At 54.8% G+C, this 23,105-nt stretch overlaps 2 protein-coding genes across 6 annotated transcripts in view; both read right to left on the reverse strand.

Annotated features, from left to right (window-relative positions):
• Positions 1-565: 565 nt before the first annotated feature.
• On the reverse strand, positions 566-5,945 carry EGR3 (early growth response 3). 2 transcript variants are annotated; one of them, XM_031442221.2, is made up of 3 exons: positions 5,644-5,704; positions 5,201-5,253; positions 566-4,366 (listed from the first exon to the last, which is right to left on the reverse strand). In XM_031442221.2, the coding sequence occupies exons 2-3, from the start codon at positions 5,238-5,240 to the stop codon at positions 3,357-3,359; spliced, it is 1,050 nt and encodes a 349-aa protein (XP_031298081.1). In that variant the 5' UTR covers positions 5,241-5,253; positions 5,644-5,704; the 3' UTR covers positions 566-3,356. The 2 variants fall into 2 exon arrangements, with proteins under 2 accessions (XP_031298081.1, XP_010994284.3); XM_010995982.3 differs by lacking the exon at positions 5,201-5,253 and having other exon boundaries at positions 5,644-5,945.
• A 16,447-nt stretch (positions 5,946-22,392) lies between these two features.
• The window catches only part of PEBP4 (phosphatidylethanolamine binding protein 4), a 228,230-nt gene continuing 227,517 nt past the window's right edge, over positions 22,393-23,105 (reverse strand). For all 4 annotated transcript variants that reach the window (XM_031442216.2, XM_010995936.2, XM_031442219.2 and 1 more), the window contains one exon: positions 22,393-22,682. In XM_031442216.2, the coding sequence (XP_031298076.1) occupies positions 22,528-22,682 (155 nt within the window). In that variant the 3' untranslated portion in view covers positions 22,393-22,527. The remainder of the gene's footprint in view (positions 22,683-23,105) is intronic.

Raw genomic sequence — 23,105 nt, forward strand, 5'->3', positions numbered from 1 at the left:
CTGAGCTGTAGGGTTTCAAACCTGATGTTTCCCAATTATCTGACACAAAAGAGCTTCCAGTCTGTTTATCTTGCCAACCGTGAAGAACCCTCTCTCAAATCTCCACCTGTTTTTCAGACTTCAAAAGCAGTTCTACCCAGCGTGGTGCAGAGACCCTCCCAGGTCCCACTCTGAAACCATCAAAGAAATTGTTCATAAACCAGGAGATCCCCTCCCTTCTACCCTCAAATACCCATTGGAAACATGAAAGAAGGGTTCTAGAAGGTTCTAGTTGTTAGCCCTGATTCCCATGAATTTATCTCATCTGTTCACCTAATGTCTCTGGCAGTTTGAAGCTCCCAGAAGGGTGGCGGAGAATCCTTAGAACTACAGTAGAATTCTCTCAGCACCACAGTAAACACTCAACACAGAATTTGAAACACCAGAACCCACACAAAATTCTGACCAACGTCTAATAACACCAGATTCTACATTTCCACACTGAGGGGTTTCAGAGCAAGAATCGCAAAACCAGGCATCAGAACCTATCAAACCAACCACCAGCCAAAAACAAAACAAGACAAAGAACAGGCCAAACCAAAACTTTATGCTATGAAAACAAGAAATAAAATAAGGAGATTTATAGGCCGGCTGATTGTCAGCAAACACAATATATTTACTGTATTAGCATTTGCTCACAGTGCAAATGGTACCACATTACACCATTTCAATATTTCGCTTTTTAAAAATGCTGTTTTCATTAACTATATTATATTGGCATAACAATGTGACAAAGGAGCAAATGAAATGTTGGTGAAGAATCTCACCTTTTCACAATATCAAGCATATTTTTTTAACCTTAGTATAAGGTACTATAAATCCAAGAAATAAAAACATCCACAAAATATATTACATCTGGTTTGTCTTTTTCTAAGTACTCAACTTTATACAAAAGTCTTTCAAAAAATATCATTCCCCATAGGTTTTCCTGTTTAAAACCTGATTTTTTTTCTCTCAGTTCACATAAGTTAGAGTGCATTTTCTTTTGTTGTTGTTGTTTTTTTAAAACATGCAGACATATAAAAAAATCTGGATAGCACAACCTTTTGGCAACAAAGTTATTTTTCTCTTAGTTTAGCTTAAATGTCTGAGAACAGTTTTATTAAAACAAAGGAAAACTCAGAGTTATCATGCAGTGACATGCATATACCAGAAGGAGCAAGGAAAAAATATTAAAGGAAATCTGATTCCTCCTTCCAGCTTTGAAGTGACCAAAATTTTTGTTTTTTAATAATCATCACATTATAAAAAGTATTCAGCAAAATACTGTCTCTGCAAAGAAAGATTTTACCCTTCAGCTGAAAAAATATGGGCCCTCCTGGCAAACTTCATCCACTTTTCTCTCCTTCTACAAAAAGTCCAAGTACCTGGAAATCCACAATCACCCTGCTCTTTGATTTCTCTCCCCCTTTCACTAGACTCCTTTTAGTATTATTTATCCACCACCAAAAAAAAAAAAAACAAAAAAAAACAAAACAAAAAACCCAAAAAACAAACAAAAAAACAACCAAAAACAAAAACAAACAAACAAAAAAACGGTGTTTTTCTTTAAAAAAAAAAAAAGTGGGAAACGTATAAAGTGACTTTAAAGACAGACATTCTGTAAACTCCAGACCTTTGTTCCTTCTCTCTGGGCAGCTTACCGACCACAGGAGAAATAGCGCTAACAGGGAACAGTACATTCAGTCAAGACTGTGCTGGAAGCTGTGTCAGAGAGCAACCTTGCCTACTACTCACTTCAAAAGAGTCACCCCTGTGTGGAGGAGGGCCGGGGAGGAGGGGGCGCCTGAGAAAAGGTGAGGTAGGGCAAGGAGAAGGTGAGACTGGGGGTATGGAAGAGATATGCCTCATTCATCAACATGGATTAATGCAAACATCCCCATAGCTTGGAGGTAAATTTGGACAGAGATGGTTGTGTATGTGTGCATATGTATGTCTGATATATAATCACACACATATGCACATAGGAAGATATAATCTCATCAGTTCAATTTTTCATAAAAAATAAATCATTTAAAGCTGTATAAGCCTACAAATTCTCTTTATTCCAGTGCACTGCACTGGATAGCCAAGTACCTCAGAGATTTTATTTTGCTAGGAATATATATTGTGTGTATGTTATATATATGTATATACATACACACATACATACACGTACACACACATACCATATAGATAAATTTGAATTGTTAGTGATGACAAAGGGCAAAAAAAAAAAAAAAAAAAAAAAGGCTGCTTTCCCATCAATGGTGGAAAGAGAAATGGGTATGTGAGTGAGAGAAGACAAAAAGAAGGTGAAATGGGGTGGCTGGTTGAGGCCTGCCTTTTTGGAAAAAGATTTTGAAAGAGATGGGAAAAGGCTTAGAGGGGAGAAGGGAGAAGAGGAGGGGGAAGGGCAGAGGGCAAACTCAGGAAGAGAGATTTTAAAAAGTGGGGCGGAGGAAATATATATTCTTTAAAGGCAGGTTCAGTGATGACTGCTCCTTCTCCCCGCAGATCAAACTGCCCTGAGGCCTTGAGAGGGAAGCGCTCGGAAGAGGAGGGATTCTGAGGGGCCAAACCCTAAGCGGCGGTAGCAGGACCGCGGCGGCGGCATCCGAGGCATTTCTGTGAGAAACATTATTTCCGAGCAGATGGAAGACCGTCTCGTCCCGCCACGTGCAGGCCCCCAGCGGCCTGGGGACCCGATGTGGGGAAGAGTTTGGGGTGGACACAGCCCAGTTCAGCTCAAGAGTCTCACACACACGCGCGCGCGCGCGCACATACACACACAGAGAGAAACACACACACGCACACAGACACTCACGCGAGCACGCACACTCGCGCGCATCCCCGCACGCAGGCGCGCGTGCGTGCGGCGGGCAGCAAGCTCTGCGCTTTGGTGCGCTCCTTACCCCCTCCCCCTCTCGGGTCTTCGAGGGGGAACCGAGGGAGACGTGGGGGGAACCGTGAGGTGCTTGGGTCCAGCGAGGCTTGGGCGGGCCCCGCCTTCAGTCCCCCGCAGGTCCTTGGTGCGGCCCAGCGGCCCCTGGATCAAGACGATCCGAACTGAACAAAGCGGGCTAGACGCCACCTTTCCGCCCCCACGCCTTGGCTAAGGGGGGGCAGCGAGGGGAAGACGCCTCCTGCCCTGGCCCCCGACCGTTGGCCGGTGTGAAAGGGTGTAAACGGGGGACAGCGAAGGGAAACAAGGGGCCTTACGTCCATGGAGAGGCCAGGGCGCGGCCCCTGCGCCTCCGTGGCTAGCTTTCCGGCTGCTTTCAGGCGAGCAGCTGGGAGACACTGAAGGGGAAAAGTGGGATCTCGGGGCCCCAGCCTCAGGCGCAGGTGGTGACCACAGGGGCCAGGGACACCGGGGCCGCTGAGGACGCAGAAGGCGCACCCCCCTTCTCCGCCTTCTTCTCCTTTTGCTTGAGGTGGATCTTGGCGTGGCGCTTGCGCTCGTCGCTGCGCGCAAACTTGCGCCCGCAGAACTCGCAGGCAAAGGGCTTCTCGCCCGTATGCGTGCGGATGTGAGTGGTAAGGTGGTCGCTGCGGCTGAAGCTCCGCATGCAGATCCGGCACTGGAAGGGCTTGTGGCCCGTGTGGATGCGCAGGTGCCGGGTCAGCTCGTCCGAGCGGCTAAAACGGCGGTCGCAGCCCTCCGCCGGGCACGCGTGGGGCCGCTCGTGGAGCGGGGTCTTGCTGGGTCGGTTGGGGTACTTGCGGGGCCGGATGGGCTTGAGCGTGAGCGGCGGCTGGGGCAGGCTGCCAAAGCCCGGGTGGATCTGCTTGTCTTTGAATGCCTTGATGGTCTCCAGGGGAGTAATAGGGGGCGGATTGACCCGGATGGGGTCCATTCCCTGGAAGGGCTTGTGCTCCGGAATGGAGCCCATGTCGTTGGGGTGGTGGTATAGATTGTAGTCAGGAATCATGGGGAAGAGATTGCTGTCCAAGGCCGGTTTGGCCGATTGGTAATCCTGGGGGGAATAGGCGAGGCCGGGGTTGCCCTGGGGGTCGTGGAAAGACACAGGCTCCGAGTAGAGATCACTGCAGTTAGAATAGGGGGGCAGCGTCGGATACATGGCCTCCACTTCGCCCTGCGGCGGCTGCACCATGCTGGCCGTGGAGGTCTGCGTGCTGAGTGCCCCTGAGGCCGGGGGCACCCCCAAGATGCCGGCGCTCATGAGGCTAATGATGTTGTCCTGGCACCAGTTGGAAGGGGAGTCGAAGGCGAACTTTCCCAAGTAGGTCACGGTCTTGTTGCCCGGGGCTGGCTGGAAGGAGCCCGAATAAGAGAGTTCCGGGTTGGGCTTCTCGTTGGTCAGACCGATGTCCATCACATTCTCTGCGGAGAGCGGGGGAGAGAGGGGAGGGGTGAGTGAAGCCGAGTCGGCTGCCGGGCCGGGGCTCCCAGGTCCTTGCCCAGGTGCGGAGGGTGCGGCCGGGTGGAGTGCGCAGCGCATGGGGTAAGAGGAAAGCTGCGCCCGGCGCAAAGCGGGCGGTGCCGCGCTCCCAGGCGCAACCTGGATACAGCAAAATACTACGGATCGGGGTGTGGAGTGGCTGCTGCACACACATCGCACACGCCGCGCACACACGTAACACACACAGAGACACAGGCGCGCGCGCGAGCAGCATTGTTGTTATTCCCGAGGTGGGGCGGGCAGGTAGCTGCAGCTACAGGTAGTTTCAGACCCGGAGCGCGCCAGGCTCTCGCTCTCTAGCGCACACAACTCGGCCTCTTCCCCCAGCCCTATCCGCGCCGGACGCCGCGCCTTTCCTGCCCCGACGAAGCCCCCCCACGCCCTTCCCAAGCGCACTGTGCCGGGGTCGCCGACCCGGAGCGCTCCGAAGCTTTGTCCTCGGCCCCCAGAGGGGTACTGCCCGCAAAGGGAGCTCTCCCACCTCCTCCCCCAGCCCCAGCTTCCTCCGGGCCTGCAAGAGCTTTCGGCTCTTGCAGAAGGGGGAAAGCCCAGCCTCAGCTTAGCGAGAGTGGAGGGCGGCAGAAAACCGGCCAGTATCTCCATGGCGGGAGTGGCCGCTCTTCCTAAGCTCCTCGGCCCTGGGAGCGCCCCCCATAGCAGCCTCCGCGCGGGTGGACCCCCACCTTCTCCCCTCCCCGCCGTCCCCACACCCCCACGGCTTTGCTGAACGCCCTGGAAAGGCAGCGTCGCAGTACCTCTCCCACCGCGGGGACTCCACGCCGCACATGGCTCCATCCCGGGTGGGAGGCTGAGGGAGTAAGGGGGGGGAGAGCGCGGGTGAAAGGGACGTTGGGCTCCTCCCGGGAAAGGGGCGACAGCACTACGCCTTTCGCGCAGCCCGGCGATCGCGCCCCCTAAGTGGAGAACCCCAGAGCCGCTGGCACCTACCTCCCTTCGGTCGGCGGCTGCCCCCACCCGGGAGAACCGAAGCCTCTACCGTGGCGTCGCCAACCGAGCCTTCCCGATCGGGGAGGGCGGGAGGAGTGGGTGGGAAAAGCAACTCGCCCCCCGGAAAATTCCCAGCGCGCCCCCCACCTCTCCATCCATCCATCCACCCATCCTTCGCTAGCTGTTCCCTCCTCCTCTTCCTCTCTCCCTTTCCTTCTTCGCAGCCTCGCCGCCTCCCCGCCGCCCTTACCTGTAGCCATCTGATTGTAATGGGCTACCGAGTCGCTGCTGCCAGAAAAGAGGTTGAGCGCGCTGGGGATCTCCTCGGGGTACAGATTGTCAGGCAGTTGGTTTAGCAAACTGCTCATGGTCACCGGCAGCTTCTCGGCGAGTTTGCCGGTCATAGCACTCCCGAGCTGCCGCCACCGCCACCGCCGCCACCGCCGCCGCTCGCTCCTAACGCAGCTTCCAGGCAAGCGGCATCCGAGAGGCGATCCGTGGTGCAGGGGAAAAGCATGCGAGAGGGAAAGTTCGGGGGGAGGGGGGAGGAAAGAGGGGAAGGGGTGGGCCTGGGGAGGGGATCTTCTCTTTTTGGGGGGGGGTGGTAGAGAGGGCAAAGGCGGGCAATCCTCTTGGGTGCCTCTGCTGGTGCCGTTAAGAGGCTGGGTCGTGGTGGGGGGGCGTGTGCGGGGGGGTGGGGGCTGGGCTGGGGGGGGATCTCGGCCCCAGGGGGTCGAACGCGGTCTCAGTATTGATCTCACAAACAGACGCGCGCCCGCGGCCCCCCCGCCCCCCGATCCGCCACCGCCACCGCCGCCACTGCCGCCGCCGCTGCCTCTGCCGCTGCTGCTGCCGCTGCTACCAACACCACCAGCCCCGCCGCTTCCTAGCAAGCTCACTGCTGCCCAAAAGCTCCCAGCCAGGGAACTCCACCAGCCTATTTATCTGAGCCCCGGGAAAGCTCCGTGACGTAGCTGCCCATATATGGACAGACAAAGCCCAGCCGAAGGGGCGCGACGTCACAATGGAAGCTCCTCACAATGGAACATTAGAAAGCAGGAAGCGGGCCGCAGCCAACGTGCGGCGCCCGCACCGCTCGCGGATCTTAAAAAAAGAGAAAGAAAGAGAAGAGAAGAAGGAAGGGAAACTGGAGAGGAGAGAGAAAAGAAGGATGTAACTGAACAAGAAGCGGAAAGCGCACAGCGCTGGGTTGAAAGAGCAACAGCCGCCTGTGTGTTTACTTGATGTCTGCGCTAGGAGAGCGCGCTCGCAGGACGAAGGGACGTGGGGTAGGCTTGTTTGCAAGTGGCCTCCGACACCCCTAGCAGGAGGAAAGAGAATTGAAAACACCTGGCAGGGTCCTTTTGCAGCCTGGGAACTTCTGGGAAACACGGAAGGTGTGCGCTCCCACCCTGCCCCCCCGTGTCTCTTCTCGCGCCCAGGACCCTGCTTGGGACTGGGAGGAATGGAGCGCACTCCCTCTGAGGAGGATTCCAGAAGGTCTGGGATCTCTGGTCCAGTATCCCGGGAACTTTTGTGCTTCCTCCCTCTGATTCGCCGCCCACACTCCTGCTGCTCCCTGGGCTCCTGACCCTGTGCTGACACCCAGCTGAGCGCAGTGTCGGGGAGATTCATAGCTGCAGAGCGACTGCGCGGGAGGCCAGAACCCCCGCACATTTAGGGTCGAGGATGTGAAGTTTTGGTAGTGAAGAAGGAATGAAGTTGAGGGGATAGGAAACACGTGCATCAAATCCTTGATAAATTCCCTAACGGTTCCAAATCACTCCCTTTGGTCACGGGATGGCAGGAGGGCCCAGCAGGCCCCGGCGTAGTCTCTGCCTATTGCTGCCTGCGAAGGGCCCACCACTGAGTTGCAGCCGGAGCCTGCCGAGCCCACAGTCCCTGAGCCACCGCGGCGGCCTCCCCTAGTGTCTGCCCACCCCCTCGCCTTCCACAGGGCTGTCCCCAGTGCTGATTGCCGGTGCCCTGCAGTTAAGGGCCGCCCGTTTGCCGACCCCGAACGCTGTCACCTCCCGGAGCGGCAGCAGATCCCGGGGGCGGCTGTTAAGTTCCCCGAGGCCTGCTCCCAGAGCGGGCGCGGCCGGGCCGCGACAGATGGGGAGGAGAGGAGGGGAGCGTGGGGAAGCGACCCCGAATCACACCGGCTCGGCGTGGGAGGATTCCCTCCTCGGTGGCCGTGTGGGCGCGGTGAATCCCGCGTCCCTCGCTCGGGAGTTGGGGTTGGGGGAACATGCATTTCTCAGGGGGAGTGGGAGTGTTGACAAGGAGGAGGAGAGGATCCCCGGGCCTCACTCTGTGGGAGGGCCACGCGGGCCGGGGACGTGTGGGAGGAACTCCCGAGCTGCACATCGTCGTGGGGGTGGATGACAACCTCTCTCTCCTCCCCTCCACTTCACTCGGTGGAGAACTAAGGGTGGGAGGGCCCAGCCTCCCCCGGATCTCCTCTGGTTCTTAGGAAAGGAGGGATTCCCGCCGCCCGCGAGCCCCCACTCCCCCGCCCCTGCTGCCGCTCCCGCCAGGCTCCCCACACCTATACCGGGGAGGCTCTGCGCCCCCGGGCTCTCCGCCCGCGCGGCGCGGGGAGGGAGCGCTCTGCAGCGGTCCCCGGCTCCGGCCGGAATCAGGGCATGCAGCGCCTCCCGCCCCCGGCTCCCTCCCAAGGGGGGGGGGCGATTGGCCGGCCCGGGGGCGTGGGCGGCAGTGTGAGCCGGGCTGGGCGCGGGAGGGGCCCTGGCGGCTGCAGGGAGGGTCGCGGGGCGGCGGGCCAAGCCGGGAAGAGCCATACAAGGAGCGGATCCGGTGACGCGCCGGCCGCGCCCCTTCTCCTTCTCGATTTGGCTGCAGATTCCGGTCCCTGGATTTGCATATTTTGGCATCCAGTGGAAAAGGAAAGAAGAACGGAACCCGCAGCCTTTAAAGGAACCGCACAGGCTGTAGCGTCACCTAGGGAGGCGGTCTGGGGGGCGTGAAAAATTAGCCAGCGGCTCCGGCCTCTGGCCGTGGAGCCTGGCAGCAGCGGAGAGGCGGGGAGAGGCGGCCACCAGCGAGCTTCGGCCGCTCCAGTCCCAGTCCCGGTCCCTCTGCGGCGTTTCCTGCTGAGCGGGCAGCCGGAGGTGGCGAGGGTCCTGGCGGGTTCCTGCCCGGGAGGGGAGGCGCCGGGAGGTCCGCGGCCTTAGGCGAGCCGCAGGCCCGAATGGTGACTGCAGTGCCCATGTTTCCCCGCGCGAGGCGTATCTCAGCCTGTGCGGGTGGCGGGGAGGAAGCCAGAGCTCTTCTGGCCGCCTAGCTCAGCTCCAGAGGACCCTACCATGATGCACCCCCTCCCACCTGTTGAACCTCTCACCAGGAGAGGAGAGCGAGGAGCTGGAAACCCCAGTCCTGTTAGGAAAGGCAGAGGCAATAGGAGCATTTGAGATCTTTGAAAGCTTCCAGGGCCCCCAACACCGTGTAAGAGTGTAGCCATTCCAGAGACAGCCCGCACTGTTACGCGAGCTAGACCTGTTGCATCCAAGGAGAGCAAGTAGCAGGGTTTGCAGGCCTGCTCCAAGCCTGCTTGCTTGTTGGTGAGATTGGATAGGAGTCTTTTGGGGGCAAGATGCCTGCCCTCTCCTTCCTACTAGTCCTTGACCTAGAAAAATTAGTATTCATTAAAACTTTAGTGTGATCTTAGGCAAATTTCTGAATTTCTTTCTTGGCCTCAGTTTCTTTGTCTGTCAGTTGGGATAATAATAATACCAATCCTTTAGGAAGAATTAAATTAAATAATCCTCACAGAGTAATTTTACTCGACCCCTAGCAAGCACTCAATAAATGGCAATTATTGATGTTAAAGTAAATTCTCGATTCCACCATGTGACAGAAAAGTCTTTTACCTTTGTGTGTCTTAGGATTGCATGTAGTTGATATAGGGAGTACAAAGGAGCAGGTGTGAAACTCCATCCCATATCAGTGTGATCATATCTAGGATGTCCTATTTGTGCGTCAGGTACCTCCTGGGCACTGTGTCATAATGGAGATGGTTACAGAATGGTCCTCACTCTTCAAGAACCTAGACAAGGACTGAGCCCTCAATAGCTGGTGGTGACATAGAACAGGATACAAAGAAGTCACTCAGTTGCTCTTTAACACTCTGAAGCATCCCTCTAGACTTTTATGGAGGGTGGCTCTGGCTCCAGGGTGGGCTGGGGGATTCAGGTGTCCTTCCTTCCCTCCTCTGCCTTAGAAGGAGCCATTCTGGGGAAGGCTTGCCTCAAAAAGCAGAGGTCCTCATTGCCTGGCTGCTGGTCAGTTTGAAGTCTGCACAGGTGTTGCCTATTAGCCTGAATGATGGTGGCAGATGGAGGCCAGGGTTCTGTGGCAGGAAGGGACAGTTTTGGGTATGAAGTGGGACTTGGGTATTTGGAGTGGCCACCTGTAGCCTAATAGCATTCTCCTCTCTGGCTGCCAAGTCTTGAATTCAGCACAGAAAAAAAGTTTTCCTCTTTCCCTCCCTCCTTCTTTCTCCTCTCCCTCCTGAACAGGGGCTGAGGGTGATTGTCTCAGTTTTATTGGTGCGCTCAGGTGAGATTGCCAAGGGCCTAATTACCTGAACTCCAAGCCCCAGACTTGTTGGGGAGCGAGTAGGCACTGGTTCGGGGCGTCCTCAGCCGGGAGATGGTGAAAGGCAGGCCCAGACCCTATGCAGCAGGGCCAAGGCCACCCAGCCCCTGCTTCTCTCTCCTACGGAATGCAGCTAGCCTCACCAGCTGCACTTATGGGACTGCTCCTGCTTGTGGGGGCAATGGGTGTATCTGTCTTGGTGAAAGGGAAGGGGAAGGAGGGGATGTGGGCCTACAAATCCACCGCAGAAAAAAGCCAGGTTGGCGCTCTGTGTGGCTCCTTAGTTCTGCAGTCACCTCTGCCCTCTGAACTTGAGCTCCCCTTTTGCTAAAAATAGCTAATCCTTTTCTGCTGTCTCACAAGAAAGAAACCCCCAGTTAATTCAAACTGGAGTGTTGGTGATTTAATGCATTGCCCATCTCAGAGGGTATTTGACTTTTAACAGAAAATGCTTAGAAGAGGGTAATATATAACCCAAAGGAATTAAGCCCAGGCTTAGAGTAACACCTGAAAAATGGCAGGAACTCATAAATGCTGCTGGGATGAGGTCTGATCATGGGATATCAAGCTCAGGACAAGGAGTGGGAGGTTTGGGGGTGCAGAGAGCATCTGGGGTTCCTCCAGCCATACCAGGCACCCATGGACAGGGCCCACCCTGCTGGGACTGCTCCTGAATGACAGTTCCCTGAAGGGTTTTCAGTTACTTTCCCTTCTGAGGTGCCGCACAGGACACTCACAAAAGACAGAAAGGTCAGCAGTGGGATCTCCCTGGCCAGCCCTCCGTGGTGGTCCAGAATTCATTGCCATTTGTTCAGTAATGACAGCCAGCTCTGGCCCTAGGTGGGGTTTGCCTAGAAGCTTGTGGAAGGGAACTTGACAGCCATGACGACTTTCAAGGGTCCCAGTTCAGAGCACTGTGTGCGGACTTCTGGAGGCTTCAGGCTCACTGAGCTTCTGTACCCACAGAACACTGGGCAACAGGGGTCCGGGGACATACTTCATTTACTTCGTTCTTTACAATAATCCTGAGGAAGCTTTTAGGGCTGCTCCCCAACATTTTCTGTTCCCATTTTGGCTGTCAGGGGAAAGAGGAGATGGCAGGTATGGGTAAGAGGAAGGGTAGGTATAAATCCTGCGGAGAAGGCAACGAGTAGAAGCAAGGGTAGCTGGATTCTGCCTCCCTGCTCCCCCGGGACCCAGCGTGGGGGGAGGGGAGGAGGCCCCACCCAGCGGAGAGCGCGGGGGTTGGGGGAGGTACAGCGCGCAGAGGTCAGGGAGGAGCAGTGTTTCCGGGCTCCCAGTAGGTGGGCCAGCATCTATGTCACTCTGAGCTCAGGTACCACTGCCCTCGGTTGGCTCAGAGATCACAGGCTTCTCACTAAGCCAATCACACATTCCATTTTAAACACCTGCTTATGCCTACATTCAAATGAACTCATTCTAATCATGTTGAATCCGGGTGTTTTTGACTACTCTTCAAGCAATTCCAGGGAGAATCCGGTGACCAAAGGGAAAAAGTCCTGTTACAAAGATATTTGCTGGGGAGGGCGCGGGCAAAGTGGTCCTGAGGACCCCTCTTCAGACATAGGTCCAAGGCAGTGAGTAACCGCCATGGGGGTCCAGAGGATGAGGGGGCTGGGGCAGGGAGAGAAGGCAGGTCTTAGATAAGAAGGTGAGACTTGGAACAAGTTTGCTGCACAGGTAAATGGAAAGTATGCACCCTGGCCTGTGAATCAGGACTCCTGGGTTCTGCCATTAATCGTCTCTGTGACTCTGGGCCTGGCTCTCTGGGCCTGGGCTTCTGGTAGGGGCCAGACTGGAGAACCTACCTGTAAATTCCTCCCAGCTCTGTTGACCCATGAGTTTCGGATTCTATTGTGGAAAGGGTTGGTAGGAGATGTGTTAGTGTTCTCCATCAAGTTTGGGCTTCTGAGACCCTCGGGGAGGAGGAGAGATGGGTCAGAGGAGGGGGGCTTGTTATGGGAACTTCGCTGTCTTAGCTCAGGGGTGCATGGAGGGTAAGTGGAGTCATGTGCTCAGAGGGCCTGTCATTGCCCCTGGGGGCCACTGTGGGACAGCCCCCTTCTCAGCTGGGAGGGACCGTGTCTCTACAGATAAGAGACTCTTGGGGGATGAGGCTTTTTGAAAAGAGGAACTTGGTCATTTGAAATGAACCAGAAAAGGTGTGAGTGTCGGGGGGGGGCAGTGGGGGAGGCAAGCAGAGGGAGGAAAGAGGGACAGAAAGAAAAGGAGGGAGAGAGAGGAGAGAGCGATTCCCTCTGACCTGCTCCCACACAACCAGCCTCCTGCTGGCTGCAGGCTTCACCCATGGGACAGGTGCAGGATCCAAGGGGCTGGCAGATTCCTCTCCTCTCCGCCTTGGAAGGAAAACTTTTGGGGAACCAGAGAGAGCTATGTTCTCTAGATCCTTGTGTCTCTTACCAACTCAGTCTCAGGACCCTCCTCAGCCTACAACAATGGGGCCCTTTGCCTCATCCGTCAAGGCGAGGAGTTGGGGACAAACTTTTCTGGCTTCTTCCTTGCTATTCTGTGCAGTCAAAAACCTGGGATGTGGGGGGAAGCAGTTCATGACTCTTTTGGGCCCAGATTCGAAGTCCTCGGTTGTATTAGCATCCTCTTTCACCAGATGGCCTAGGCAGGGCTTCCTGACTTTTGTTATACTGTAGCTCTCCTAGAAAATGAAACTCTTTTTACAACCACTGGAGTAAAGGCCCATCCTGTCTCTCTGAGGGCTGAACAATACTGGCCAGCTGGGACCCACTGGAAGTCTGCCCATCAGCCTGAATGATGGCATGAGCTTTTCTGCTAGGGCTCAGGACAGATGGGCAAAGAAGGGGCATGATATATTTCTCTCTCTTTGCAGAATTATTTGGGCCATCCAGAATTACTTAATCCCAGATCACCAATAAAGTCACTGGATAACAAGAGATGGTGTCCGAGCTCGCTGGGGCAGAGACTGAGCCTTATTCTTCTGTCTCCCCAGCACATCCCCTGCCTGTCCGCAGCAGGTGCTCCATAAGCCACTGTTGACCCAATTCAAGTGTCCACATGGGTGATTCTGAAACGTGGCCAATTTGAGGAACACAGGGCCCACTTCATCCTTCCCACCTGGTCCTTTCATTTCTATTGCCCCACTATACAGGATGGGGGAGCCTTGTCCACCAAAATTCATTTCTTTCTAGGGTGGAGGGGGAGGCTCCTGGGTCTGGGACTTAGCTCTCTCATTTCAATGAGACAAACATCCAGGGAGCACTTCCTGGGCATTCTGTGAGCTTGAGACTAGGATCCTGCTGTCTGTCAGGGAGCAGGCAGTTGAAAGGGAAGTGAAGGATGGGGTGGTGGTAGAAGCCATCGTACACAAGATCAGTCCTCAAAGGAGGTGTAGGCAGGGAGTTCAAAGGGGGAAGGACCACTGGGGGCTTGCAGAAGGATGTGCTCAGGGAGAGGGGAAAGCCTGATGAGGGGTGGAGCTTGATGGAGGCCTTGAGGATGGGTTAAGATCCATAAGTGATGAGGAGAGGAGAGGGGAGACTGGAGGAGGGGATGGAAGGGGAGAGAAGGGCAGGAGGTATTCTGTGCAAGGAGCTGTGATTTCCCCCCTCATTTTCATGTTAATTTTATTGCTTTAATCTCTGAAAGTAGAACCCATGAGCACTGTCCTTCCAAGACTTCACTGGCCTCATCAGAGTTTGTTTGTGGGTGAATGAGGAATCCTAGAGGGAGAGCAGGGAGTCAGCCCTGGGCCTGGATCTGCTAGATGCCATCAGACATTTGGGCGTCTACTAGAACATAGGCTTCAGGGAGGCAAAGGCCTGGGTCTGGACCCCCATTGCTGTATCCCAGCTAGAAGAACCTGGCTTATGCAAGGGAGCGGTGGGTGCTCCATCAATATTTGTTGGAGAATGAATGTGCTCGACACTCTACCAGGTCCCAATTGTGATGCTATTAGCAGGAGCAGGAAAGGCGGCTAACTGCAGGTGTGAAATCCGGGAGAAAGAAGGAACATGGGGAGTCCAAGGCAACATGGATCCAGGTTGGGGGTGGGGTAGGAGTCATCAGACATAAACCCAAGTGGTAATAGTCCCATTAATTGAGTGGTAATGATCCTCGGCAGTTTTTCATCTTCAAAGCCAGGAACAAACTGTAATTAATACTCCCGCCACCCGGGGGCAGGGTGGGGGGCTGGTGTGGAGAATCTTGAGCTCCTGTCGCTCTATCAGGGAAACTGAGGCTCTGCCGGAGAAAGTGCGGTAGATGCAAAGCCCAGACACTCGGCATCTGCAGGAGTGTCTTGAGCACCCCAGAGTGTGGCCCCCACCCACACTCAGGCAGCTGCGGAGCCGAGGTCATGAGTTGGGGTGGGGTGGGGGAGGGGAGGTGGGCAGAGACCCGCGCAGCGGCGGAGAAAGAAGTCTCAGCCATCAGCCTGGCGGAGGGTGGCAGTGGGCGATCGGCTTTGCCAATGACTTGGCCGACGAGAGCCGGCCCGGCCTCGGCTCTCCGCACTCTAAGGGCGGCGCTGGAGGGGCGCACGGAGCAGGAGAGGGGACTCGGGAGCCCCTCGGGCCCAGTGGCCGGCCCGCGCGCGGCACACTCAGCCTGAGTCACCGGCGGCTCCGAAATGCCTCCCGGTTTCCTCATCGCAGTCTGGCTGGCCCGCGCCCGGAGGGAGTTTTTCATTAGGGTGATTACCCCGCCGTCATTAAGAGCTGGTAAATATCACCCAGGGACCCAGGGCTCGCGGCCGCCTCCAACTGCAGCGGCGCTGCTCTGCCTCTCCGGCCACCAGTATGAAGCACCTGCGAGGCCCGCGCGCCATCCAGCCTCTAGCTTTACCGCTTTTCTCTCCACCGCGATGTTCTCGAGGGCATTCTCCCTTCAGTTCAGTCCCCACTCACTGAGAAAAGCCTTTCCCTTGATAACCTCAGTCAGGTGATACACCAACCACCACTGCTAGGCTGCGGACCTTTTCACATGTATCTGTGTAATCCTTTGATCAATGTCTGCCCCGGCCCCCTCCTGCCCCAAACATTCCAGAAGGGCAGGAACCACTTCTGATTTTGCACTGTATTCGCATGGTACCCCTCTCCCAGCCCTCTCCACCCCCACCTACCACTGATGTCTGGTGTGTTGCAGGCCTCAGCATTTTTGAATTGGGAGTCTCCACAAGCCAAGGTCGCTGTCTGATGACTGCCCCTCCTCCTGATACTTTTCAACATTTGACAGTGATCTCTTGTGTACCTACTGTGTGTCTGGCATTGGAAATACAACTGTGAGAGAGTCTGTGGGACTAATGAGGGTTCAGGGTGGAGATGGGCAATAAGAAAGTACATACGAGGTGGTAGTAAGTGATATGAGGGAAAATAAATTAGGATAAGGAGAGAGTTGAGATTCTGTTTTACGTAGTAAGTCCTCCCCAGTCCTTGCGTTTGGAGCTAGCGGACTTCAGTACTTTAGTGGTCCAGTTAATTTACTGGATGTTTTCTGAAAATTTCTGTATAAACAAGATCTTTGTTTTAAAAATTACATCAAAGGCCACTAAGGAAAGTCAGGTCTCTGAGGGCAGTCACCTGTGACTTGGCCCCTTGCCCCAGAACAGCCCCTGTTCCCTGGTCAGCTTTCCCGCCTGCCACCAGGTGGCCCAAGAGAAAATTCTGACAGTGCCTGAGGATGCAGTCCTCTTCTGTAGAGACCTCTTGAGGTGGGGTGGGGGGGGTTGGCAGCTGGCCAAGGGTGACTGTGCGTACCCCAGCCCTGACTCTCAGAGCTGCACTCCCTCCCACACAGACCCTCTCTTGGATGGGCATTCTTTTAGACTCCAAATGAAAGAAAAAGTTGCTGCAATGGAAACTCGACCTAACCTCCCCTCTTGCCCCACTTCCCTCCCGCGGTCACACTTCCGGCAGCCGCCACAGGGTATTTTGGGTTCGAAAACAAAGCGTCAGATCTATTTGAGCAACTTTTTTTCCATCGGAGTAGAAGCCCAGGGGCCTGTGGCCACCCTGGGCTCGGCCACTTCCCCAGGGAACTGACGCGTTTCCCCTTCTCCACTGAAGACCAATTTAGCAATTCAGACTGGCCACTTTTAGCTTCTCCTTTCCCTGGCCTGGCAGCAAGTGAGGGCCCAGAGGTAGGGCCGCTGGGAGGAGGGTATGTGCCAGAGCACCTTCCCCATGAACTTCAGGGGAAGGCCTGGTTCCCCTTCTGTGCCAAAACCTCCCCCTTACCCCCACCAAAGATCCCTAACTGCACACACACACACACACACACACCCTCCACAGCTGCCGCCCCAAATCCACTTGCTACATCAGGAGACTGCAAAGTGAGATCTGGGGCTGGGCCTGGCCTGGTCCTCAGTTTCATCCAAAGGTCTGCATCACTGGTGGGCCGGTGTGTATGTGGGCTGTGAATGAAGTAGGCGTGCATACATGGAGACTGTGTGTGCGTGCAAGTCCTGTGTTCGGACTGCCTGGGCTGAACACTGCATGCACACACAGCCTGCATGGATGTCTAGAAAGAGCTTGGCAGAGTCGAAACCCTGGAGTGTCTAGCGGGTGCATACACCATGTGATTTTGTGTGGGCTAGTGTATTTACAGTATGTGTGTGCGGGATGCGTAGAGGTGTGTGTGTAAGTTGTGCGCGCACGCACGTTTGTATACGTGCGGACGGGCAGGGCCTCATTCTTAGGGTGTGGGGTGGGGGAAGTAAGACAGGCAAGCTCTGGACAGGGATGCCCAGCGTCCTTGTGGGCAAAGGCAGGTGCGGTCTGTGGATCAGCCTTGGAGGACACACCTGTGGGAGTGCTGGCTAGGGGCCAGCCGGCCTTTGTCTTCACAACCACATCCCTGTCAGCCTCTCTCATCAAGCCCCCTTTCCCCTCTGTAGGCTGCTCCATCCCCTCCTACTTGTTAGCCTCCTTCTTCCTACCATTCTCTGAGCCACAGGCCTCACAGCACTCTTGATGGTCTTTGTGTCTGTCCACGTTCTCTCCCACCACACAGAAGAGCTTCCTCTCGGGGGTGGGGGCGGGGGTGTGGTGGGGAGGACGGGGACAGAGACCTCCTAGGTTTCTTCTGTAGTCCCTTCAATTCTTATCGCTCAGCCGAGCCTCCAGCAATACTAGGAAATGGCTGAGTGTACGCTGGCTTCACAGCCACAGCATGTATAGAATGAATCTGTTGCTTTATGGTGACTTGAATGTGCACTCCAGCTGTTTCTCTGTGTGTGTGTGTGAGTGAGTGAAATGAGTGTGCAGGGGCGTGAGTGTGTGATTGTGGGTGTGTATGTGTGAGTGTTTGTGAGTGTGGGGGTGGGTGGAGGGTGTTTGGGCTCCTTCAGGGCATTGCCCCGGCTCACCCTCCTGCCCAGGCCCTAAAGGAAGCCCATTCAGCCCACATTTTTCATGAGGATGTAAATGAAAGTTGGACTCAGGGCCCTGCTAAGCCTGCCTTTCTCACAGGCTCTGCCTCTGTCCTTTGAGCCCTCTGCTTCCTGACCAGCTGACTGATGCCACTGGGGCACACTTTAGCTCATGAGGAATAAAGGGGGCACTTCTGTGTCCTGCCCTCATTCAGGGCAGGTCAGCAGGCTCCCAAGGCACATTTCTACCCTCTGTGCCTGATTGCAGCCCCAGAGTCCATGTGCCCCTCTGTCCTCCCTCCATTAGGGTCCCTTGTTTCCCCACACCTGGATCTGGGGAGGGTGAGCTCTGTTGCTGGTGGCTGCCCCTGGGTACGTGTTCTCTTGAAATGCCGGGGTCTCCAGCTCCCCACATTTGCAAACTCCTCTTTAACCTGGACCTCCTGGTAGGGTTTTCTGGCTCCTGTATCCACCTGCACCTGGCCCTTTTTCATTCTTAATCCCAAGAATGCTCATTCTACTCTGTTCTGGTGGCTTCCACTCACTACTCGCCCAGCCAAAGGAGCAGAGGTACTGGCTTTCTCTACCATGACCCCAAATAGCCACATAGAGTTGCAGAACATTCAGCTAGAGGGGCTCTCAGAGAACACACATCCCAAACTATTTTATAGATGAGGAAGCTGAGGCTCAGAGAGGGCAGCTAACATGCCCAGAGTCACACAGCAGTGCAGAGTAGCCCTGGACTAAAATCAGGTCTCGACTCCCGGTCAGTGGTTCTTGCAGCTACAGCAGACCGCTCGGCCATGTCTTTCTTTCCTATTTACTTCTCTTTGTGACTTTCTCTTCCTTTCCTTTTCTACTGAAATATTTCCTTTTTTCTCTGTGTTAAGCAGGATGGCTTGCATTTGGTGGCACCAAGCTGATACTCAGAGCCAAGACTCCTGTCCTGGCACGGTTTTCATCAGTCCTCTTCAAAGATTTTTCTCCTTCCTGGTTCCTCATCCCCCGGGATCATCAGGGACCCAGTCCGCTCCTCTCCCTGAACCAGCCTCCAGCTCCTGTTTCTCCTTCCAAGTTCCCAGGAGGCAGATGGGAACCCTCAAGGAACTGTCTCCTTTCCTTAACCTCAGTTTCCTGGTCTTTAAAGTGGAGTGAGGGTCTCTGGCATTTGTGTATGTGTCTGCGTGCAGGTGTGTGTGTGTACGATACGTCATGTGTCTCCTGGCAGCTCCTGGGGGTACATGGGAAAGTTAATTAGCGCCAGGATGAAAGGTGCTGTGGGATAATTGCAGGTAATATCAGGATGGCCAGGAGGGTGGCGCTAAAGGCCCCTAGACCTCCTGGGGGATGGTGAGCAGCCCCTAGCCCCACTCCTACAAAGCAGATCAGATACCTGGAGAGGCGGGGGGAGGGAGCATTCTGAGTGAAGGGTCTTTGTCTTTACAGGGAAATGCCTGTTAGTTGCTAAGGAACTGGGTTGTCTTTCCTGATCCAGGCCTCCCAGTGTTTTGCTGAGCTTGGGAGGGGGATGCTGGGCTGGGGCTTGAGGCTCCCTTGGCAGGTGGCCCTTTCCCTGGGGCTGCTGACACTCTGATGGGTCTCTTGGGAAGGACTCTTATCTGGGGAGGGTGTGCTTTCCCATTACTGGCAGCTTCACTGCCTGCCCCAGCCCAGCTGGGGAGCAGAGCAGGTGAGGGGCAGGCAGGGAAGCAGAGGAAAACACACATTGACTGAACAGCCTGCGTACTAGGCATCGCAACGGGTGCCTTCCGTGCCATCTCATTTAAACATTGCCGCAGATCTTTAAGGAAGGCACTTATTTCCATTTGTTTTCTTTCTTCTTATTGTTGGTTTTTTTTTTTTTTTTTTTTTTTGCAGTTGAAACACTCTTGTAGAACAGTTGAGTGAGTTGCCCGAGGTCACAGGGCTATTTAGTGGTAGGGACTCTCTGTGGATCTAGGCGTGCTAAATAAGAAAAGCTGTGCTCTTTAAATTACATCACCTTATGGATGGAGCAGCCTTTCTTCCCATCCCAGGGATGCTCAGCTCTGACGCCTGAACCCACCACCACCACCACCACCACCTCCTCCTTCTCAGGAAGTCTTCCTGTATGTCTCTCGCTCCTTTCCCACCTCACTCTTAGCAGTTATTACACAGGCAAGGTTCTGGGAGGGAGAAGAGTGAGTCAGAAGATTGAGAGTGGTAAACTGTTGGGGTATTTGCCTTGGGCAGGTTGGGGGGGTGGTCATGGCCTTGAGATGCACCAGGCCCTTGCTGTGAGTGTGCAGGAGCTGGCCCTCCCACAGATCACACTTGGTCTAGAATAGTGAGGCTGTAGGAAGGGAAGATGCTTGGGGGAGACTCCCCTTAAGTTCTTTTGGAACTTCCAGCCTTCCTTCTTGGCCCACCTGGCTTCTGAATAAATACAAGCTCTGGCCTTTATTTTCTGTAGTTAGGAGAGTACAATTAGAGTATTGTTTACCTCTGAGTACTACGAGTGGGAAGGCCTACACTGGCTTCTACCATTACTGGTGTGGAACAGGGAGTAGGTTCCTTAACTGATCGGAATGTCAGTTTCCTCATCTAGAAAATGAGAATCATGACACCTACACTACTGGGTGGTTGTGACAATCGAATGAGGGAATATGTATGAAGGCCCGGATAGGCTGTGAAGCCGGGCAGGAATGCATTAAATGAGATGCCTCAGGTCAGGCATTTGGCATGGTGCCTGGTATACAGACAGTGCTCAACAAATGGCATCTGATAATGATGATGGTGATGATAATTCCAGTTCTCCTCATCCCTGTAAAGGGGTCACAAGTACCCCCTTACATTTTTCTTAGCTGCTTTGTTCGGGATCTCGAAGCAATCTACGTGCTCACTTTGTTTCTTCCTGGAGGAGGCAGCAAAAAGGCAAGGGGTAAGAGGCCCAGCCCGAAGCCTTCTGCAGGCAGAGAGCTGAGTCAGGTGGGCTTCCCCAAGGTCTCCGGACCTCCAGGTTTCCCCTCCCGGCCACTGAACTCTCCTCTGTGGCTTCCGAGGATGTTGGGCAGGGTTGGCTTCAGCCTACAGTCTGGGCTGGTTTTGTTCTTTTTTCACATTTTGGGGCCTGGAGGGTGGGGGTCTTTTCTGCAACTAAACTAAAAGCACAAAACACCAGGGGAAAAAGAAAGCTGGGTTGGGGGGGAGGTGGGGGGGCGGTGGAAGGAAGGAAAGCAAGCCGATAATTTCCTCGAAGGATAAACATCCGATTTTTTTTCTTCACCCAAAATAAACATGCTAGCCACAAGGAATTAAAAGCAGAAGAGGGGAGGATGTGTCTCGATTTGGGGCTGCTCTAGGAAGCTGACCTGCTATTTATGCCGGCCTTAGCCACCAACCGGAGCTGCCAATTACACTCCGGGCTGATGGGGTGGGGGCTGCGGGGAGAAGGGCCCAGAGAGAGGGAGGTTCACACACACATCCCTGCCAGGGCTGCCTTCCACAACACTGCAAATGGACACTTCCTTTTGCTACTTTTTGTAGCTCTGCTAATAAGCCTGCCTGGCGGAGTAGAGGAGAGTGGAGAGTTCCTACTGCCTGGGCTGGTGTCAAAGGCCCTTCTACAGAACAGGAGCTTGGTGTCTGACACGGAGGCAGGGAGCCGAATGTATCGGTGGTCGGGGGAGCCCCGTTCGATACCCTCTCCATCGCAAACTCGGTCTCCCACCTCCTGGTGTTCTTCAGATTCCCACCGCTGAAATCTTCCCACGAGTCAGGAGTGTGCTTAGCTAGGCTGAGGGGTTGGCCGGGGCCCCTCGCTGTCCAGTTAATGTAGGGCATGGCTCTAAGAAGGTAATAACCCTGTGCCCAGCTGTGGCCTGCCCCTTTCCTCTGGGGATCTCAGGGCCTTTGCACGCATGAGCCACCCACATCGCTGTATGCTAGCCAAGGATGGGGAGTAATTAACTCTTGGAGGGAAACTGAGCAGAGGGGCTTCGTCAGGGGGTGGCACTGAGAGGACTGGAGCTGGGGTGGGGGAGTTGAGGAACCAGGGTTTAGCCTGGGAATGAGACCAGAGCAAAGAGGTGCCTCCAAGGGGTTTTTGGGTGGGAAAGCCAAGAAACCTTCAGAGGACGTCCAAGGCAGTCAGGATGCCGAAAGTCCTTTCCTGGTAGATACAAAGGAGTTTCTTCACAGCTTTCTAAAAGCACAAATCAGGTTTTCCCGCTTCTCCCCTCCAGTCGGCTTATCATTCAACGACTTCCCATTGCTTTCAGGGTACAATTCTGGAATCCTGATTCCTGGCCTGTTCTGGTCTTGGCCCATCTGTCCAGGTGGCTGTGATTTTGGCCTTTCACAGCTCCTGTCAGTCACAAGAGCTCCGAGGTGTTGTTTCTCCTCTTTATCCGCTGTCCCCACTCCCAGTTAACCCCTGCCCTGCTTCTCAGCCCTGAAGTTAAATATTGCTTCCTCTGAGAGGCCTTCCTGAGCCTTTGCCACCCCCTCACCCCCCATCACAAGGCAGGTCCCACCTACACCCTCTCAGAGGACTTGCCACATTTGCTGGGATTTGCTGGTGGTCATCTGATGTTTTCCCTCCCATATGGACTGGAAGTTCCAGGAAGCAAGCCTCATGCAGGGCCTGCCCTGGTCGCCCAGGTCTCCCCAGCACCTAGCAGGAGGTCAGGCACACACCAGGTGCCGACAATGTTTGTCTAATGAATGGAGTTGAACTTCGGAGCTGGAAAGGACTGTGGTGAGGACAAATTGCCCCCTACCTCCTCTTCCTCCCTGACTTTAGAAAGGATAAGTGACTTGCTCAAGATCACACAGTGTCTTGATGACAGTTCAGGGCTGGGGATCCCCACTCCCTGACTGTCCGTCCATTCTTCCCAGCTTCCCTCCCCAGCCATCTACATTTACAGCAACACCCCAGGCCCCAGCACTGGACCCTGATGGATCTCCTCTCCCTGGTTTTTGAAGGAGGACAGGTTTGGAAACAAAACATCCAATTGGTAAGCCCTGGATGATTTTTTTTTTTAATTCTGAAGAGAAGGGGTTCGATACCCAGAGGGGGTTCCATGCCCGGACCGTGGGTGGTGAGCACTGTGGACACATCTGCAACGGTGAAGCCTGAGGTCTGGCGGGCAGTTACCTCGGCTTGGGTTTGTCCTGGAGCTCGCTGCTCCCTCTTCCCCGGGTCTGGAGGTTGGGCGAGTCCTGGTAATGCTGGGTCATGAACTGGGTGCTTGCTTCTGGTTCGCCTAGGTGGAAGCGGCTCAGGAATTTGTTCATTTTCCAAAAGCCTGAAAGGACAAGTGGACCACGGACAGGCAGTGAGAGAGAACCGAGGACTTGAGAGCTGGTGGGGGTCTGAGAGGGAGGCCAGCTCTGGGGAGTGGAGGTAGCAGCTGACGACATTGGACGTTGGTCTGAGGGCAGCAGAGGCCTAGCTACTAGGACGGCCCCTGGATGGTGGCCATGTCTGGGAAGGGTGCTTCCCAGAGTACAGTGGGGACTAAGAGTCTGGACTGAGTCAAGGACGGCCTTTGGTCTCTCTCCTCAGGCCTTTATTTGGCATAACTGGCTTCTCACTCATATGCAGAAAGGAAATGCCCAGTCAGGTGGGATGCCCACTTCCTCCACCCCCCCCTCTTTTCCTGCAGGCTCTTCTGACCCCATGACTGAGGACTGAATGCTTCCTTTCTTCATACCTGCTCACCCCGGAT

This window comes from Camelus dromedarius, chromosome 36 (genome assembly GCF_036321535.1).
Source record: "Camelus dromedarius isolate mCamDro1 chromosome 36, mCamDro1.pat, whole genome shotgun sequence".
Lineage (NCBI taxonomy): Eukaryota > Metazoa > Chordata > Mammalia > Artiodactyla > Camelidae > Camelus > Camelus dromedarius.

What these genes read in the sequence shown, in the direction of transcription:
- EGR3 (XM_010995982.3), bottom strand. Translation starts at nt 5,797, where the DNA reads ATGACCGGCAAACTCGCCGAGAAGCTGCCGGTGACCATGAGCAGTTTG. An exon ending in TTACAATCAGATGGCTACAG is followed by an intron (nt 4,367 to 5,643) that starts GTAAGGGCGGCG and finishes CGCTCTCCGCAG; the next exon opens with AGAATGTGATGGACATCGGT.